This window comes from Anomaloglossus baeobatrachus, chromosome 6, assembly GCF_048569485.1.
Source record: "Anomaloglossus baeobatrachus isolate aAnoBae1 chromosome 6, aAnoBae1.hap1, whole genome shotgun sequence".
Classification (NCBI taxonomy): Eukaryota; Metazoa; Chordata; class Amphibia; order Anura; family Aromobatidae; genus Anomaloglossus; species Anomaloglossus baeobatrachus.
In genome coordinates this window covers 388,509,784-388,530,497 of record NC_134358.1, presented here as the reverse complement: position 1 = coordinate 388,530,497, position 20,714 = coordinate 388,509,784, and the positions used below count along the sequence as shown (strand labels likewise).

General features: G+C 42.2%; 1 protein-coding gene across 1 annotated transcript in view; it reads right to left on the bottom strand.

Moving 5' to 3' along the window:
• AVL9 (AVL9 cell migration associated) overlaps window positions 1-20,714 on the bottom strand; it is a 128,365-nt gene that overhangs the window by 46,654 nt on the left and 60,997 nt on the right. The window contains exons 2-7 of the mRNA XM_075315092.1: window positions 18,061-18,181; window positions 15,896-15,981; window positions 15,498-15,569; window positions 13,967-14,056; window positions 5,858-5,924; window positions 3,834-3,874 (exon numbers count right to left, since the gene is read on the bottom strand). Coding sequence (XP_075171207.1) covers window positions 3,834-3,874; window positions 5,858-5,924; window positions 13,967-14,056; window positions 15,498-15,569; window positions 15,896-15,981; window positions 18,061-18,181 — 477 coding nt within the window. The remainder of the gene's footprint in view (window positions 1-3,833; window positions 3,875-5,857; window positions 5,925-13,966; window positions 14,057-15,497; window positions 15,570-15,895; window positions 15,982-18,060; window positions 18,182-20,714) is intronic.

The window sequence follows — 20,714 nt, the reverse complement described above, 5'->3', positions numbered from 1 at the left end:
TAATGGGTGAGCTGAATCCTTATTTTTTCCTTGTTTTTCTTGTATGTTCGCACAGGTGAAAAGTTTTGCTGATTAGAGAAGCTATAAAACTGACCTTCTTTTGAGCTGAGAATCTGGAGCAATACATTTGTTGGTTCCATTACACTCTCAAAATGGCCAGAAAAAAAGAACTTTCATGTGAAACTCAACAGTCTATTCTTGTTCTTAGAAATGAAGGATATTCCATGCAAGAAAATGCCAAGAAACTGAAGATTTCCTACAATGGTGTGTACTACTCCCTTCAGAGGAAAGCACAAACAGGCTCTAACCAGAGTAGAAAGACGTGGGAGGCCCCGCTGCACAAGTGAGCAACAAGACAAGTACATTAGAGTCTCTAGTTTGAGAAATTGACGCCTCACATGTCCTCAACTGGCAGCATCATTAAATAGTACCCGCAAAACGCCAGTGTCAATGTCTACAATGAAGAGTGCCTGACGCAATCTGTCAAGCATGGTGGAGGTAATGTGATGGTCTAGGATTGCTTTGGTGCTGGTAAAGTTGGAGATTTGTACAAGGTAAAAGGGATTTTGAATAAGGAAGGCTATCACTTAATTTTGCAACGCGATGCCATACCCTGTGGACAGCGCTTGATTGGAGCCAATTTTATCCTACAACAGGACAATGACCCAAAGCACACCTCCAAATTATGCATGAACTATTTAGGGAAGACACAGGCAGCTGGTATTCTATCTGTAATGGAGTGGCCAGCCCAGTCACCAGATCTCAACTCTATTGAGCTGTTGTGGGAGCAGCTTGACCGCATGGTACGCAAAAAGTGCCCATCAAGCCAATCCAACTTGTGGGAGTGGGTGGGGGGGGGGGGGAGAGGTTGGAGTGAAATATCTACAGATTACTTCATCAAATTAACAGCTAGAATGCCAAAGGTCTGCATCTGCAAAGCTGTAATTGTTGCAAAGGGAGCATTCTTTGATGAAAACAAAGTTTGAGGGAGAAAATTATTATTTCAAGTAAAAATCATTATTTCTAACCTCGTCAATGTCTGGACTGTATTTTCTATTCATTATGCAACTCATTTGATAAATAAAAGTATGATTTTTCATGGAAAAGACAAAATTGTCTGGGTGACCACAAACGTTTGAACTGTAGTGTATCTTTTCTGTTTTCTGTCAATATAGCCATATGATGGCATGTTTTTTGCAGGACAATTTGAACCATTCATTCTGCCACATATTTTACTGGAAACCGGGAAAAAAATTCCAAGTGGAGTGAAAATGCAAAAAAAGTTCAATTGCACAACAGTTTGTGTTTTTTTTATTTATCATATTTACTATATGGTAAAACTGACCTGGCTTTATGATTCCTCAGGTCAGTATGAGTTTGTAGATACCAAACATGTATAGTTTTACTTTAATGTAAGTAGTGGAAAAAAAAAAAAATCAGAAGTTTGTCCAAAAAAAGAATAGCGTTTTTTTTGCCATTTTCAGAGACCCGTAGCGTTTTCGGAACCTGGGGCTTAGTGATGGCTTTTTTTTTCGTCTTGAGCTGGCATTTTTAAATTATTCCATTTTTAGATAGATCGCCAGTTATTGCATTTTAAAGCATTGTTGCGGGCAACTAAAAAATCCTTAATTTTGCAGTTTTTATTTTTTTTCATAAATTAATGGTGCAAATGAAAATAAGCAACTTTGTAATATATCTTATCAGGCAAATTTGCTTCTTTCTCATCCTGGACTGATATGGACATTCTTTTTCAAAATTTTCTTTCCCAGGTAAAATCTGTCTTGAATAAATAAGTGAATAAATAAGTGAATAAAGATTTTATATTACTGAGATACAGTAGGAGATGGCAGTTGGATGACAAAATTCTATTCTAGAAAAAAAAAAAAAAAAGGAGTAGAGGGAGGAACCAGAGGGAGGGGGAGCTAGAGGCAGAGGAAGGGAGCTAGAGGCAGAGCGAGGGAGCTAGAGGCAGAGCGAGGGAGCTAGAGGCAGAGCGAGGGAGCTAGAGGCAGAGCGAGGGAGCTAGAGGCAGAGCGAGGGAGCTAGAGGCAGAGCGAGGGAGCTAGAGGCAGAGCGAGGGAGCTAGAGGCAGAGCGAGGGAGCTAGAGGCAGAGCGAGGGAGCTAGAGGCAGAGCGAGGGAGCTAGAGGCAGAGCGAGGGAGCTAGAGGCAGAGCGAGGGAGCTAGAGGCAGAGCGAGGGAGCTAGAGGCAGAGCGAGGGAGCTAGAGGCAGAGCGAGGGAGCTAGAGGCAAAGCGAGGGAGCTAGAGGCAAAGCGAGGGAGCTAGAGGCAGAGCGAGGGAGCTAGAGGCAGAGCGAGGGAGCTAGAGGCAGAGCGAGGGAGCTAGAGGCAGAGCGAGGGAGCTAGAGGCAGAGCGAGGGATCTAGAGGCAGAGCGAGGGATCTAGAGGCAGAGCTCCTCGTCCTCCTTCTCCACCCTCCATTCAGCATAGACTCTTATAAAAACAAACTGCCACCTCCTATTTCAATAATATTCACTGAAGACAGATTTTACCTGGGAGTTGAGAAATTTGAGAATGAAAGATCAGTCCAGGAGGAGAAAGAAGCAAATTTGTCTGATAAGAAATCTTACAAAGTTGCTTATTTTCATGTTTATTATTGATTTATGAAATAAAAATAGTTTCTCAGGGAGAGCTTTGTCTGGCCCATAGATCTTAAGATCTCATTTAAATATTAAGAAAAATGTGTAATTCTCTGGAATAAGACATTGATTGCAGATATTAAGGTACCAGTTTATTCAGCTTCCTATGACCTGCATGCCCATGTAGACTGCTTAGGAGGGCGGATCCTACTGACACATTCCCTTTTAAAATTTGAGTTTCTTACTGAAGTGAAAAGCAGCCAATTAACTATACTGCTACTTGATTCTTTGCCTCAATAATATTTAAATATCTATATTACATTAATAAAAAACTAAATTGAGGATTAAACTAGGGGAGGTTCAGATGTGCGTATGTAAAATCGTCTACTATTCAAGTGGAAATAAAAAAAATGGATACTTCATCTGGATACCATCAGTATTTCCGTTCCTTTTCTTCTGCATGACATCCCTTGACAGAGGGGGCGAGTCTAGTATAAAACTTTGTTTCTTTCTTTTTTATACATGGACCATCAGATAGTGTGTAATATAGGTCAAGTGAGTCCCCACCCTGACTTGCATTGGTCCGCGTGCTATTTGTGCGTTTTGCATATTGACAGACGTTTAGTATAGTAGGCTGAACGAGCCTTAAGAGGCTCCTGTGCTCTCTGCCAATCTTCCCCAAACACAGACGCAGTAAATGCCCCTTTACACACTGAGACTTTCTAGCGATCCCACCAGCGATCCCAACCTGGCCGGGATCGCTACAAAGTTTCTGGTGAGTCGCTGGTGAGCTGTCAAACAGGCAAACCTGGCCAACGACGCAACAGCGATCCGGACCTGCAGAACGACCTAGCTAGTCATTGGGGATGTTGTAAAGCAGCTTTTTGAAAGGGAAGTCGCTAACGAAGTCGCTGTAAAGTCCCCTTTACACACAGACTTTCTAGCGATCATGCTGCACAGCGGGAAACAAAGGACCAAAGAATGGTCCTGAACGATTTGTAGCGATCAGCAACTTCACAGCAGGGGCCAGGTCGCTGATGTGTTTCACACACTGCAATGTCGCTGGGGAGGTCGCTATTACGTCACAAAACCGGTGACGTTACAGCGATGTCGTTTGCGATGTTGCAGTGTGTAAAGCCACCTTAAGACTTTGGACAACACCAGAGGATTCCTGTGTAGTCTATAAAATGTTTTACAAGAAGATAAAATTACTGATGGAAAAAAAAAAAGTACCTTATGTCTGAACTGAAGCACTAGATCCCGCGGAGAAAGACCTAAAGGATTGGAAAGAAATTTGTTTTCTCAAATATATAATACATCATATGTAACCTTTAGAATTATATAATTTATACAGTGTTACTTCCTTGTTGTAAAAAACTAGTTCACAATGAACAGGAAAGTAGCACAATCTCCATTAAAGGAGTGGTACAGCACCTAAAATATTTTTCTATCTATCCTTAACCCCTAACCACATTTGTAATTATCTTTCTAATACAATTTCCTGTACTTCTTTCTTATTTATCTAAATCCAAAAGGTGTTTAGTTTTTTTTTTACTGCACATCTTGCGATGTTTCAATTGAAAGGAGTCTCAAACGTGACATCAAAGGAGGCTGGGGTTGTGTGTAGTCTGCAGCGTTCATCGCCGCTCTTGGAACAGGACGACACCAGGAGGTGGTGCTATAGTTCCTTACTAGTTTCGTGCATAGCCACCCTTTGAGGATGTCCTGGATGATGGGCATTGTGGTCTAGGTTAGTGGAGCGGCGGCATGCTATTCATCTCTTTGCCGCCACTTCCGTTGTCTGGGTGAAAGGTGTCGGCTGGGGGCGGTGCTACATTCAGTTACTGACACTGCTTCCGGCACCGCCCTCAAATGAACCATCATCAGGGAGTGGTGCTGGTGTCACTCACTGCTTCTAGCACTGCCCTCAAATGAATCATAGGGGGATGATGCTTGAAGTAGTGACACCAGCGACACCCCTGTTGATGCTTCATTTGAAAGTGGTAGTAGAGGCTACAGTTGGTACAGGTGTCACTCACTGCATCTAGCACCGCACCCACCTGACATCTTTCATTCAAGCAACAGTGGTCAAGAGAGCTGGAGCATGCTGCCGCTCCACTAAGGTCAGTCACAGCATCCATCACTACTCACCCAGGACAACTTCCGAAGCGGTGGAGATGCAAGAAACTAATTACTGCATTGCTGCCTCCCTGGTGACGTTCTGTCCTAGGAGAGGTGATGGACGATATGGGGAGTGACTGCAGCTCCAGCCCCAGCCTGTCACGTTTGACACTCCTTTCAAATGAACATCACAGGAAGTGCAGTAAAAAAAAAACCAAAACACACTTAGGCATTAGATAGGGAGAAGTGTAGGGAATTGTATAATAAAGAATTACAAAAGTGGTTAGGGAGTAAAGATAGACAGTTAAAAAGTACATTTTAGGTGTCGACCACCCCTTTAAACGGTATTGTAATAAATCACTTGGGTAAACAGGGCCAGTAATAATATATACAGCCGGGCGGAGGTATCTAATAACACCTGCTTACACAAACAGACTGCCAACCTGGATGGAGGATTATACTGTCAGGTAGGCGCAGCTACAATGACAGACAATTCACAAGATCAGCCATGTAGTAACAGTTACACATAAAAAGCTACAAGGTAGGCAGTATTACTAAATCTGTAGGCATCCTTCGTAGAAAACATGCTTAATGGTTGCCCATCCAGCTTTTTACTTCAAATCCACTAACCACAGATAAGACAAAAGCCAATGTTTGTTGAGTAGCTGAACAATATGGCTTCATGAAACATACCTTCAACAAAAAACGATTGAATCACTCTATACTGAGTATAGATGATTAAACCTTGTCATCTGCATTTATAAAACCCATATATGCACATATCTAAAAATCTGAATTTGTCAGCAATTAAACAAATCGTAATGATCTACTGGACTTGCCTAACTGAAAGTAAACATGGTTCCAACAAAAGGGTTTGTTGACTTTAATCCATCTCATGCAAATTTAAAAAGGTAGATTTTTTTTTTTCTAAAATAATATTTCATATGAAGGAGATCAGGCAATGATTATTTTTCTATATGCCCATTCTCTAAATATAGTCTAAATAGCTGTCAGGCAAAATACATCATGCCTTCAAACTTCCTTGCTTTTATGTTCTGTACAATATAGGTCTTCATTGTGACTGATCAAATGTAAGCTGACATCCTCTTCAGAGAAAGGAACAAAAAGCAACTCACCAAGATATAACTGTGAGCCCTCTAATGCACTTCCACCTAATGAACCATTCATATGTTCATATAGTTCCTGTAGGGAAAAAAAAAAAAACATGTAGAATTAATCTCAGAGCCTATATTTTAATTTTTAATAATTTGTTTGTAGTCTTCATTGATTATTACCAGCCTGCAGAACAAAATACCATGCATACTGTGTTTCCCCAACTGTCTTAGATTATTTTTTGCCTTAAAAAGGGTTTATTTTTGGGGTAGGACTTATTCTAGAGGAAACAGGGCTGGGGTGAGTTTAACCCTCTCCCCACCAAAAAAAAACCCAGACGTATGAGTCACACCAGCTTCTCTTGCGATCTTTGGCGGGTGCTCCCAGCAGGTATGTATACTCCACGTGGTCTTCCCCTGCTTCTTGCCGACACTCACATCAGAGCACACGCACACACACAGCGATACCAAAGAAAGAAAAAAAACATAAGAAAACCAAAACAACAAATTGCAGTCAAGGGATAGGAATTTTTTTGCAACTAAAAACACTTTTACACTAATTTAGCAATAACCCTTTAATAAAAACACATTCTCTCTAGAATGTCTCTAGATATTTTTGTTGCTTTAGATCGGGGGGGGGGGCTCCAACCTTCTGGGCTACATCGGAAGCACAGTTAACTTGGGTCAGTTGAATACACAAACAGTAACAAAAGTTGATGACTGTGCAACATTTTCAAGATTAGTAAAAAAAAGTTTTCACATGGTAATATTAAGTAGGCAATGGTCCATTCGGAGAATGTTTTAAAATAGTCGAGCAGGTCCCAAGATCGTAATCACTAACATGGAAAATGTAGAAGAAACCATTACACTAGTGTATACATCAAAGGATACACTGGAAGTGTGCTGTATACATCACATAGGAGACACAGACTGCTGTATGTATTTACATCAGATAAGAGACACCGAGCGCTGTATACATCATAAAGGAGACACAGAGTGCTGTATATACACATCACATAGAAGACACCAAGAGTGCTGTATAAACATCATATACGATACACTGATCCTAGTGCATACATCACATAGACAATACAGAATGCTGCACATGCATGGTCTCCACACAAAAATTAAATGGTTAGAGGCTGAACAAACTGGGCTGCAAACCACTTTGCATTTAAAGGGAACCAAACATCAGGATATTCATATATAAGGTAAAGCCAGTGCAGTACTGGCACTATCAGGCAGATTATCTACATACCATTAATGGTCAGCTCGGATGTTTAGGTTTTCAAATCCAAGAAAGTGAAGTTTAAAAAATAGTCAGCTTTTTCAGTGACCGTTTCACCGCAGCAGATAATAGCAGGGTAGGTTATGCACATGGATTCCCACCCCCCTGCCGCCTGTTCCTCCCTCTCTCTCTATGCTAATTTTTCTATTCAGTAAGATGTTGTCAGAGTTGGCGTCTGCGCATAGCACTCATCTCTGGTGCCATCTTTCTGAAGCCCAGTTACCCCATTATTATATTCTTGTGGCTGAGAGGGCGGCGCATGTGCCCTCGCATCTTCTGCTGTCTTGTGACCGCGGGAGCACGTGCAGTCACAACAGAATAGGAGAACAGCTGATCGGAGGACACCGTGCCGCCCCAAGAAACCTGCCAGCGCCAGGCTGAAGAAGATAGAAGAAAGAAGATAGAAGACCAGGATTGAGGAGTGGTGAGAGGAAGTAATAAAGATGGAGTGCCTAAGTGTGTCTGTGTATTTATTTCTAATAAAGTATTTTTCTCTGTGTGGTGTCTTTTTTTTTTTTTTTTTAACCCTTTAGTGGAGGTTTTTAATGGCCGGGTCCAGGTGGGCCTGACATTAAGAATCTCTGGCTTAATACCAGCTGGTAAAACAAAGTTAGTATTAACCCCTTATTACCCAGCGCTGCCACCCGGCATCAGGGCCGCTGAAGGAGAGTTGGATACAGCGCCAGAAGATGGCACTTCTATGAAAGCGCCATTTTCTGGGGTGGCTGCGGACTGCAATTCGCAGCGGGTGGGGGCAGAAAGCTTGGGCCACTCTGCGCTGCGGATTCCAGTCCCCAGCTGCCTAGTCCCCATCAAGTTTGACCCGGCCATGAAGAATCTCCAATAAAGGGTTATTAAAAAAAAAAAAAAAAGACACCACACAGAGAAAAAATACTTTATTAGAAATAAAAATACACAGACACACTTAGGGACTCCATCTTTATTACTCCCTCTCACTCCTCCACGATCCTGGTCTTCTGTCTTCTTTCTTGTTCAACCGGGCGCTGGCAGGTGTCTTGGGGCGGCACGATTCCTTCGATCAGCTGTTCTCCCCTTCTGTCGTGACCGCATGCGCTCCCGCGGTCACAAGAGAGCAGAAGATGCGAGGGTGCATGCGCCGCCCTCTCAGTCGGAAGAACAGAATAGCAGGGGGTAACACGATATTCACAAAGATGGCGCCGGACATAAGCGCTATGCGCAGGCACCAACTCTGACGACGTCTTAATGAATAGTAAAATTAGCATAGACAACAGAGAGGAGGGAATGGCCGCGGGGATGGGGGTGGGGGGGTTATCCAGATGAATACATGCCTGGTTATTATCTTCTCTGGTGCAATGGTAAATCAAGAAGCTGCTGAATTTATAAACTTCACTTTCTTGGATTTGAAAACCTAAACATCCGAGCTGACCACTAATGGTATGTATAGAATCAGCCTGACAGTGCCAGTACAACAATGGCTTTAGCTTATATACGAAAATCCTGATGATTGGTTCCCTTTAAGCACTACGGCCCACTGATAAGCTGGGCATCGCATGTTTGTTGCACTGTGTGTTACTCTTGGCTAACACAATGGGTGAATGGTAAAAGGAAAGGAATGGCTCTGGCAGTGACTATGATTGGCGTGAGTAGAAAATTCACCATTTAGACTTGAATTTTGCATGACTAAAATCAAAAGATATTCAAAGAAAAACAAGTCACACATTGTGTATCCTGACTGAGTCTGCTCTTAAACCGGTACCACAAGATATAGAGAATCCAATGCCTGCCGATCCCACAGCAGGAACAGCAACTGAAACTGACAGTTCTCATCCTGATGAACAAGATGTTGATTGGCATGATGGATTTCCTGATCCAGAACAACCAAAGGGTCAGTCGCACTTGCTGATCCAAAGAGAGTTAGATGATCTAGTAAGAGATCGGTCATCTAAAGACAAAAGTCATAACTGCTAGCTTTTAGATTTTGGGAATGGAATTTGCTACAACGAGACACCACAACGTCACACTTTCAGCATCGATACACCAAGTTAGCTGCATACTATGCAATGGAAAGCTACTTTTTTTATTGTACTGATGTAAATGGTCTGATGGAGTTAGATGGTACCCATGTTTCTAATGAATGGAGAAGCTATTCATATACTCTAAAAAAAAAAAACAAACTAGTTTGAAAGCACAATGATAAAGAAAAAAAAAAGCATCTGTTCCATTGGCTCATGTGGTTGGAATGAAAGAGACCCATGCTTCTATGGAGTTAATTTTGAAAATGATCAAATATTCAGAACAGAAATGGAAAATTTGTGCTGACCTAAATGTGGTCTGCTGCTGGCCCACAATAGAGATACACGAAGTACATGTATTTCTTGTGCCTGTGGAACAGTCATGATGACAGCAATAATTACAACATGAGACAGTGGCCGCTCAGAGTCTAACTAACACACAGTTCATTGGTACAAATCACTAGTTGATCAACTTCAAATGTATCTTCCACGGCTTCACATTATACTTGATTGTGATGGAAATGGTTTCCAGTATTTGAAGAAGTTTAGTACACTGAAAACTGAGGCTAAAATAAAAAGGCCTGAATTTTTATTGGCTCTGAAATCAACAAACTAATGCATGAGGACACATTCCAAACAAAACTTAACCCTATAGACCTTGTAGTTTAGGATGCATTGTGCTAGTGGTGAAGTTCCTAGGCAGCAGCCACACTGAAAGCTATGCTGAGCTAGTAGAATCAAACTTCAAAGTAATGTATTTTTCGGACTATAAGACGCACTTTTTCCCCCCAAATGTTGGGGGAAAGTGGGGGGTGCTTCTTATAGTCTAAATGTGGCTGCGGGGAATGAGGGTGATTGGGTGGAGCGGGTCATCGGTGGCATGAGCAGGCTGTAGCAGCCTGCCGTGACCACGTGGGCCCGCTCATTTCATATGCACGCCCATCCTCTCCCAGCACTGACGCCAGCGCCGACAGGTGGGCGGACTGATGGGCGGGGGATGCGCGCATAATTAACAGCCGGCCCGCATGATCACCACTGGCAACTACAGCCTGGAGTAATCATGTGCGACTGTATTCACTGCCCCCTGTGCATCATCATCAGCGCGGGGTGCAGTGAATCAGTATACTCACCTGTCACAGTTGTCTTCAGCATTGCGATCTCCTCCTGTCTGCTGGCCAGAGAACGGTGAGCACAGCGATGACGTCATCGCTGTGCACACCGCTAGTCTCCACGTAGGTCAGCTGACAGACAAACAGGAGGACAAGCGATGCTGCAGACAACGGTGACTGCTCCATACAGGTCAGCGGCGCTGCTGCCTGTACTGACAGGAGGAGGAGCGATGCTGCATAGAGCGAGTATAAAGGTTTATTTTTTTTGTGTACCACAGGATATAGGCCATTTAGCAGGATGGGTGTACATAGCAAGATGGAGGGGGGTATATAGCAGGATGGAGCGGGGTATATAGCAGTATGGATGGGGGTATAGAGCAGGATGGATGGGGGTATAGAGCAGGATGGATGGGGGTATATAGCAGGATGGATGGGGGTATATAGCAGGATGGATGGGGGTATATAGCAGGATGGATGGGGGTATATAGCAGGATGGATGGGGGTATATAGCAGGATGGATGGAGGTATATAGCAGGATGGTGGTATATAGTAGGATGGCAGTATATAGCAGGATGAGGATGGCAGTATATAGCAGGATAAGGGCATATACCAGGATGGCGCTATGTAGCAGGATGGGGGGGCTATACCACGATGGCGGTATATAGCAGGATGGGTATACCATGATGGCGGTATATAGCAGGATGGGAATATATACCAGGATGGGGTACATATATACAAGGATGAGGATCATATACAAGGTAGGAGGATCATTACCAGGATGGGGTACCTTAGTTAGAGAATTTAGGGACATTACCCCCATAAGTGTCAGCAGCAGATCCTCGCCCCATAACAGTGTCATGACCACGTTTTTTGCTTAAAATTTTCTTTTCCTATTTTCCTCCTCTAAAACCAGTGTGCGTCTTATGGTCCGGTGCGTCTTATAGTCCGAAAAATACGGTATATCAACCACTTGGCTTCCGAACGTCATTGAAAATGCATTTCTTACATTCCCATCTGGATTTTTTTTCCACCCAATTTTGGACAAATAAGTGATGAAAATGGAGACCGATTCCATAAAGATATTTGTACAAAGTTGAACAGATATCAATGTCACTGGAATCTCAATATGATGGGGGGCTACTGCTGGTTTTTGAAACAAGCAAATATGACCGTTCACAAGCACAAAAGCAGATTGCTGAATCATTTATCAATACTGGGCCATGCTCAATAAAGACTTAAGCTGGAATACAAGACTTTATGAAATTTTGTTATTCCATTACATTTTCATACACTGTTTATGACAAAGAATTTGACGTAGATCAGGTAATTGTTCGGGTAAAACTTGTTCTGTACAAAATTATTCAATGCTGTCCAAGTGCTTAATTCATTTGGGCAAACTTATGCCCAACAAAAGTTCCTGATGTACTACAACAAATCTGACTTTGAATTTGGAATACGTACACTCGATTTAGTGTAGAACAGATGGTTTTGGCCCAGTAGCAGACAAATTTCTTTTTTGGTTGTGCTACTAGTCTGTCTTGAGCTGCATTAGAAGCCATACTTGGACAGCCTTGCTCAAGATTCAATTGTACAGTTTTAGGCTTTGTTCGCACGTACCTCCTGAATTTTCTGCAGCGACTTGACAGCACATGTGCGCTTCAAATCGCGTAATGGATGCAGTGTTTCAGCAGAATAAATCCCGATTGCATGCGCTCAGGATGCTGCCCCCACCATAGACCGAGTGGGAGCTGCTTCCAAAGCACAGGGAATAATTGACATGCTGCTTTTTAGAACGCACGGATTTGGGTCAAAATTTGTAGCACTTTTCTAAATTTCTAGCAACTCTAAAAAGCAACGTGCGCACGTATCATGCACAATCTTCATAGACTGTGCAGGGGACGCAGGACACATGCTTTTACGCTGCAGTTCTAAACGCAGTGTAAATGCATGCAACACGCAGACGTGCGCACACAGCCTTACAGTGTTGAGCCATGCATAAAAAGATCTAAGTTCTTGTTTTCAATGCACCAGAACAGAGACCTAGATAAGGTTCATGTCTATAGGAAAGGAATACCGTATATGCCGGCGTATAAGACGACTGGGCGTATAAGACGACCCCCAACTTCTGCCCTAAAAATATAGAATTTGGGATATACTCACTGTATAAGACTACCCCGCTCCCAAATGAAAAAAAGTCTGCTTTGATTGCAACATGTTAATTTTAATTCCGCGAGAGCCGTACAATATGTTTTTAAAGGGCCATTGACAGATCAATCGCTCCAATGTTCACTTAGTACAGCAAGGAATGCTCCTCCCTGCTGTATAAAGCCACAACTGGACTGAAACAATGGTACTACACTCTGCTACAAACAGACACACACAACTCTGCTACAAACAGACAAACACACACAACTCTGCTACAAACAGACAAACACACACAACTCTGCTACAAACAGACAAACACACACAACTCTGCTACAAACAGACAAACACACACAACTCTGCTACATACAGACAAACACACACAACTCTGCTACATGCAGACAAACACACACACAACTCTGCTACATACAGACAAACACATACAACTCTGCTACATACAGACAAACACATACAACTCTGCTACATACAGACAAACACATACAACTCTGCTACATACAGACAAACACACACAACTCTGCTACATACAGACAAACACACACAACTCTGCTACATACAGACAAACACACACAACTCTGCTACATACAGACAAACACATACAACGCTGCTACATACAGACAAATACACACAACTCTGCTGCTCTGTGGGGCCTGCACCCGCGGCTCGGCGGGGGGGGGGGGGATTGGCAGGGCATACATCTGGGGGGTTAGAAGCAGCTCACCGGGGCCCATAATGGGCACAAGTCCCCCTGTGTTAGATATCTCCCCCATAGTGCTGCCCATGGCCCCTATAGATCGCACAAGTCCCCCTGTGTCAGATATCGCCCCCATAGTGCTGCCCATGGCCCCTATAGATCGCACAAGTCCCCCTGTGTCAGATATGGCCCCTAGGCTGCTGCCCAAAGTAAAATAAAACCCTCTTTCCTTACCTCCTGCAGCGCTGAGCTCCCTCCTGTCTCCCTCCGTGCTTCTGTTCTTCCACTTCCTGGTTGTCAGTGCGGTCATGTGATCGGCACAGCAGCCCGAGCTCTCTGCCTGATCACAGTGGAAGCAGGGACACGGGGAGAAACGCTGCAGGGAGGGGTAAGTAAAGCTTTTTTATTTTAGAACGAGCAGCAGCCTGGGGGCCAAATCTAACACATGGGGGGCATGTGCGATCACACTGGGACGCAGGCTCATATAATATGCACCGCTGCCCCAGCCCCTCACTGCGTGCGATTTCAGCACCATTGGAGATGGACAGCGGCTGTGCATATTATATGAGCGGGTGCAGGAGATCAAAGGCTGCAGGCCGCAGCGTTCCCCTGTGCTCCAGAGCTGCTGCCCCCACCTCCCCTGGACGCTGCAGTGTACATACACCCCCCCCCCCCGTATATCCGGCGTATAAGACGACCCCCCACTGTAGCCATTATTTTAAGGGGGTAAAAAGTCGTCTTATACGCCAGTATATACGGTAATAAGACAGTGTTACATGTTCAAAAAGCAGAAACTTGCAAAAAACCGAACAACATTTTTCGTTATATTCGTGTCTCCCCTTCATAAAACAACGCAATGCCCTTGTGTTCTTGAGAGGCCATACATACCTTAAGAATAGATATTTGTGAAAAATCCTTTTCTTCAAAATAGGCATGGGTGATTAATTGAAGTTTTGCTTGAAGTAATCCATATAGAGGCTATAGGAAAAAATAAAATTATATAATAACCTAAACCAATCAGTTTTCATTGCACTTCTTTCTTTGCGATAACTCCTTAAAGGGTGGTGGACAGGTCTCAACTGATGTAGGTCCAGATACGGACACCCCAAATATTGCTAAAATGAAGGAACATATGCACTCAGCTAAGCGCTATACTCTTTGGCTCTGAATGAAACGAGCACTGCTGATCTTGTATCTCTACAGGGAGTCAAGCAAACTCAATCAGAGCTGGAAAGGCACAGCTTTTAGCCAAGCCATTCAGCCACGTTCTTTTAGCAATAGTTGATTGTCTCAGCAGAGGAATCCTCAAAGACAATGTTTGATAGATTGAGTCCAAGACCTGATTGATGGGGTATGCCATGTAATGATGAGCGAGCACTACCATGCTTGAGGCTCATAACAAGCAGTCGGACGCTCAGACGGGCTTGACTCATGTACAGAATATATTGGAAGTCAATGGGGAACTCAAGCATTTTTCGGGAGTTCTGGAAAAATGCTGGCGTTTCCCATAGACTTTCATTATACTCTCTACACAAGTCAAGCCCATCAGAGCGTCCAACCTGCTTTTTATGAGTACCGAGCACCCGAGCATGGTAGTTCTCTCTTATCACTAATAACATGTACAGTATTTGGCTGAAACACCACCTAGGCATAACATGTAATTACACCTTTTCTGCAGAATCCTGCCCATTTTCCACATTCTTCTGAGTGGTTAGAGATACTGCAGAAATTCTGAATTTGCTTACTAGATGGGTCAACATTTCTCAAGGCTCTTGTAGATGAAGTAGTTAATAGCATTGTATGCCTATGCCACAGTCGGTCCTGTACTATGTGATATGTATTCAGGGTAAGGACACATGGCGAGTAAAACGGAGTGAGTGGAATTCGATAAAAAAAAAAAAAAACGCATGTCATTCAGACCAATGTTACATTGTGGGGTCGCTCCCACGTGCAATTTTTTACTCAGCCCTAATCAGATCGAGAAAACAATCGTGGCATGCTGCGGATGGAATCTGATTAAATTTTCACTCGCACCCATTCAAGTCTATGGGTGCGAGAGAAACATTGCATTGAACTTGCATTACACCAGAGTGCAGTGCGATAATCGCAACAGCTGATAAAGGAGGAGATGAGGAGATTAGTCTCTCCCTCTCCTCCGCAGCTGTGATCCGACTGCAGGATCTGATCACAGTATAATGATACTCGGCTCATACTCGCAGCAGAGGGTCAGTAGCATAACACATCCAATGCTCTCGCATTGGATGCTACATGTCCGTGTGTCCTTAGCCTTATATTAAAACTAGATTTCCAGAAAACATCACCCGGCTTTCATTGCCCTGGAGAGCGCGATTGTCCATACTCTAATATGGCTGAATCACTTCATTTATTCACTGGGCAGGGTACAAAACAGGCATCTTACCAGCTGACTCAACACACACACACTTTTCTGTACAGTTTCTCGGGTAACATCTGCCTGACGCACTTTCAAGTCCTGGAAAAAACAGAACTGATTATAGGATTATAGCAAAGACTGCAAGAACTGAACAGAAACGTACAAGAGGATGACAACATAATAATCAGGCAGGTATTAATTATAGGAAAAGCTGATTAAATACAGAAGCAGACGCTCTGAGGGCAGATAGCGATACAATGTAGAACGGTCTGCATTGCATGGGATATTTTCTCTGTCATCTCAAATACATATTCAGAAATCCTGAGATGTTCCCTCCTGGTAAGGATTAAAGTCTGTAAGTGACCAGTGTATGAGTAGCTTTTATGTGCCGGGATACAGAATATTTGTGTTGAGCCGAGTGATACCTTTGCTTCGATTTGTCTGTAACAAGAAACGCCATAAACGGTCTTCCGCTCTCCACTTCTTGGTGGGAGATGAAAAAACACTGTATCTGTGAAAGGAAAAATTAGTTATCAGAAGTACAGAAAATTCATCCACAGGTTAAGGTGAAAAGATCATTCTGAGAGGGTGCGGGTACTGATCAACGCCCTGGTGGTCTGGGATAGCTGATTATTGCTATAGGTCTGGTGGAATTAAGTTCTCCTCAACTTCGGAGTATAAAGGGGACTTCAATCAAGACAGATTTTATTGCTGAAATTTAGGCAACTGCGTGGGACAGGTGCCCTCTTCTGCACGGGAAAGGTGCCCTACTTTCTGAAACAAAATCTGCATTGTGTGAATTTACCCAAAGGCTCTGCATCGGAGGCTTTAATGAAGATCTAGCTGTTACAAAGATGGACAACATTATACCAATTCGGAATACCCTACTATAGTCAATAGGACCTGTAGAGAATCACTGGTCTCTAACATGGGACAGATAAGGAATTGGCGATCTCTGACTTCAACAGCACCTATGACGTATGTTTTGTTTTGTTTTTTTAAAAGGAGTTACTCTTGTATATATTTTTGCCTTAAAGGGAACCTGACATGTCCAGAAATGCTATTTACCTGCAGCTAACAAGTGAATCTGCAGGTAAACTACATTGAAATCATACCTGCCTGCTTTACTGGACTGAGGCAACAAGGGCAAAATAAACTTCTATTCTCCATGCAGCTGCTTGTTTGTAGTCACTGGTGCCATGCAGGGAAGCGGTTACAGTCACCAGTAACAATATTGTGAGCAGCGACTATAATCATTCCACTTTTATTCACAATCTGTGAGCAGGTAGTCAAAGCGTCGGTACTACTTACAGCTGCCACTCACAGTATAGCAAGCAGTGACTGAAACCGCTCCCCTGCATGGCTCCAATAACTGCAAACAAGCAGTTGCAGGGAGAATAGACGTTTATTTTGTCCCTGTTGCCACACCCTAGTAATGCAATTTAGCTGCAAAGTATCCCCTTATATGCAAGTAAATATTGTACACTTCTTGACATGACAGATTTTCTTTAAAGTCTAACGAAGTGGGAAAAAAAAAAAAAGAAAAAAAAAAGGAAAATTATGGAAATGATCCCAGCCATTTATTAATCACTGTAAATAAAACAAGGCTCTATTCACACTTATTTTATGCCCAGTCAAGGTGAGTAGCACAAGGAAGGGGGGGGGGGGAAGCTGCAAGTGCTCATGGATAAAATAACGTGCTGAAAGAGCCCAAGACAAAATTAATAGACATACTAAAGACTTTAATTACAATCACAATCCACTAGAACTTCACAGCTGCCATTTTCTGAGCAATTCTGGAATAATACAGTCATTATTACATAAAATAAAAACAGAATAAAAAAAAAAAAAAAAAATCTGTCACCAGGACATAACTTTGGAAATGTGAAAAATCAATGGCTAGTGCCATGTAATATTAAGCACCAATTGTACCAAACTGACCATTCAGGAAACAGAATAAAGCATGCTACATGTGTAAATGAGCACAATTATACAGTGCCCTCTCCTCCGTGATCCCTCTCAGGAAAGCACATGTGACAAGCTGGCAGACTCGATAGAAACGTCCCGGAATAGCCAAATTGTGCTTCACAAAATAATCTTCCTCACATTATTACAGTGTGAATGTGGGGGATATAACAGGTGAATATTTTTATTTTCACACATCTGCAGTTTTAATTTTTTTTCCCTCAATCTGGATATCCTCTTTAATCTTGCATGTTGTAAAGCTATGGGCCCGATACATCAAAGCTTTTACACCAGTATTCTGGCTTAAAAAGCTTAGTAAAGTAGCAGGAGTTTGGTCTTTGTATGACAAAGCTAGGAGTGAAACTTACACTGACACCTGTTCTGTGTTTTGGAGACTCTCCTGGTTTTGGCATACAGATACTGATTTGTGAATGAGGCCTTAATCTCATCACACGGAGCTGAAAGATGGCACAGTAAATTGCCAGCTTAATGCACAGTATATGTGTGGCGTTCTGTTCTTGACATCGTTCTTGCTAATCATACAAGCACATACTTTTTGTATAACCTGGCACTCTATGCTATAAAAGCACATACACACACAAAACACAACTGGGCATGCTCATACCTTCTTGGAAGTTATGTGCACCATCCGGCAACGCAAGAAATGGTAGGTATTTCCATTCCCCCGGTAGGGAATGGCTGTCATGTCCCTCTCCTGGAATCAAAGGAGGGTAAGAAAATTCCACCTGAAACAAAAATAAAATCCACTTATGGTAACCGTTTCAAATTTACTAAAGAGGTCTTTCTCACCTTAAAATTGCCTGCATTCTAAAATGACTGTTTCCAGTCAGGCTGTTTCTTCATTAATATAACTAGAAATGCACGACTGGATACGAATGCACTGCACATAATGGAGCACTAATGGCCTGGACTAGCACCAAATATATTCATCCCTTCTTTTAAAGTCGCTGAGGGAAGCAGCTAAGAGGAGATTTCAAAGGAACCAACATTTTCTATCATATCTGTAATCAATGGGATTCTTTTTGTACTATCCAGATAGACGGACACTACCAGAATGGAGTAGGATTAAGGGAAATTAACCTCAGAAACTCATTCGATTTTCCAGAGCTATTTTTAAATCAATTTTGGGAGATAAAATAAAAACAAAAACTTGCAGTATGAACAGTAATGAGGTTTTCCCATTCAAATTTATAGGAATTTTATTCAAAGTATTTGAATCAATTTTTCATGTAGTAACATCAAGAAACTGTGCGTGAACATAATCTAAGGGCTCTGTCAGACAAGTGTGTTATACCTAAATGTGCTGTCCATGTAAAAAATGTAATGCAAATGTTATTCAAAAGGGACAATTTTTGGCTTTGGTTTAATAAAAGCCGAATTAGAAACTGTAGTGGCATTTTTCCAAAAAAACAAAACCACTGTGCATGATAATAGAGAAAACTTTTCTAGCATTACAACAAATGGAAAATCGAGGTGGAAGAGGGAAAAACTAATGAACACAACAGAATTTGGCACAAGCATTATAGTAACAATTAATCATGGAAAAAAGCAAAACAAAAAAAAAAAAAACAAAACAAAAAAACCCCCACATGTAGTTGTTTGGTCTTATGATATTGATTTCCTATTAGGACAGATCATCAATGAGGTGGTATGATGCCACGCTGGCTTCTACATCCCTCACTGATCTTGCTGCAGTCAATCAGCGGCTGCTGATCGGTTGCACGTACAGTTGAGCGAGTACCTAACTGTTCGTACTCGCTATACTCATAACAAATACTGTCTAATATGGGCGTATTCGTTCTGAATAGCGTGTGCAATGCAAGTCACTGGTGAATACCATATTTTTCGGACTATAAGACGCACTTTTTCCCCCCCAAATGTTGGGGGAAAGCGGGGGGATGAGGGACATGTGTGTGTATATATGTATATATATACATATACATATATATATATATATATATATATATATATATACACATATATACACATACATATATATATATATATATATATATATATATATATATATATATATATATATATATATATATATATATATACACACACACATATATACACATACATATATATATATATATATATATATATACACACACATATATACACATACATATATATATATATATATATATATATATATACACACACATATATCACTGCACTGCTCTCCCAGCCAATGGGGAACATTCTGTTCTTCACTGACTGGGACAGAGTATAGTATGGATCGTCGTGGGACCCCCTTATTGGATTACGCCAGACCCGGATTTGATTTTTCTTTCCAATAAATTGGTTAAAGAGGGAATGTGTTGGGTTAGTGAGGTCGGTTATCTGATAAGACGCCGTGAAATCACTAACTCCATGGCTTGATACCAGGTGACATTACACATCTGGTATCAATACCATATATTACCCCGTTTGCCACCGCACCAGGGCAACGGGATGAGTTGGGGCGAAGTGCCAGGATTGGCACATTTTATGGATGCGCCACTTCTGGGGCAGCTGTGGCCTGCTATTTTTAGGCTGGGGAGTGTCCAATAATGGTAGACCTCCCTAGTCTAAGGATACCAGACCACACCTGTCCGCTTTAACTTGGCTGGTGGTCCAATTTGGGGGGGGGAACCCCACGTTTTTTGTTTTAAATTTATTTAATTTAAAATAACAGCGTGGGGTGCCCTCTGTTTTGGATTACCAGCAAAGGTGAAGCTGTCAGCTGTGATCTGCAAGCTGCAGCGTCTGCTTTATCCTAGCTGGCTACAACAGATAGGGGGGACCCTACATTGGGCTTATTTTAAGTATTTATTTTTTGGCTAAATACAAGGCTAAGCACCCTTTAGTGCCACATGAAAGGCACTAAAGGGTGCAAGATTACAAAATGCTGGGGAGTGTGACATTATATATGTCTTTCTCATCTATTATCTATCTATCCCTCCATTCATCCCCCTTTCTATTTATTACTCTATCTCTGGCTCTCTATCCCTCTATCTCTCTATCTATTCATTCATTCATCCCCTTTCTATTTATCCCTCTATCTCTGTCTCTATAGCTATCCATCTATCTTTCTAGCCGCTTCCAGTTTTTGCGGTCCACAAAAAAACGGAAGGCACACGGATGACACAAGGACCGTATACAGAACGGAACGGAAGTCACACAGATGCATCCGTGAAAAAAAAAAAACAAAAAAAAAGCAAAACAGGACTGTTTGTTGCAGACCGCAAAAAAGGATGGTAGTGTGAATGT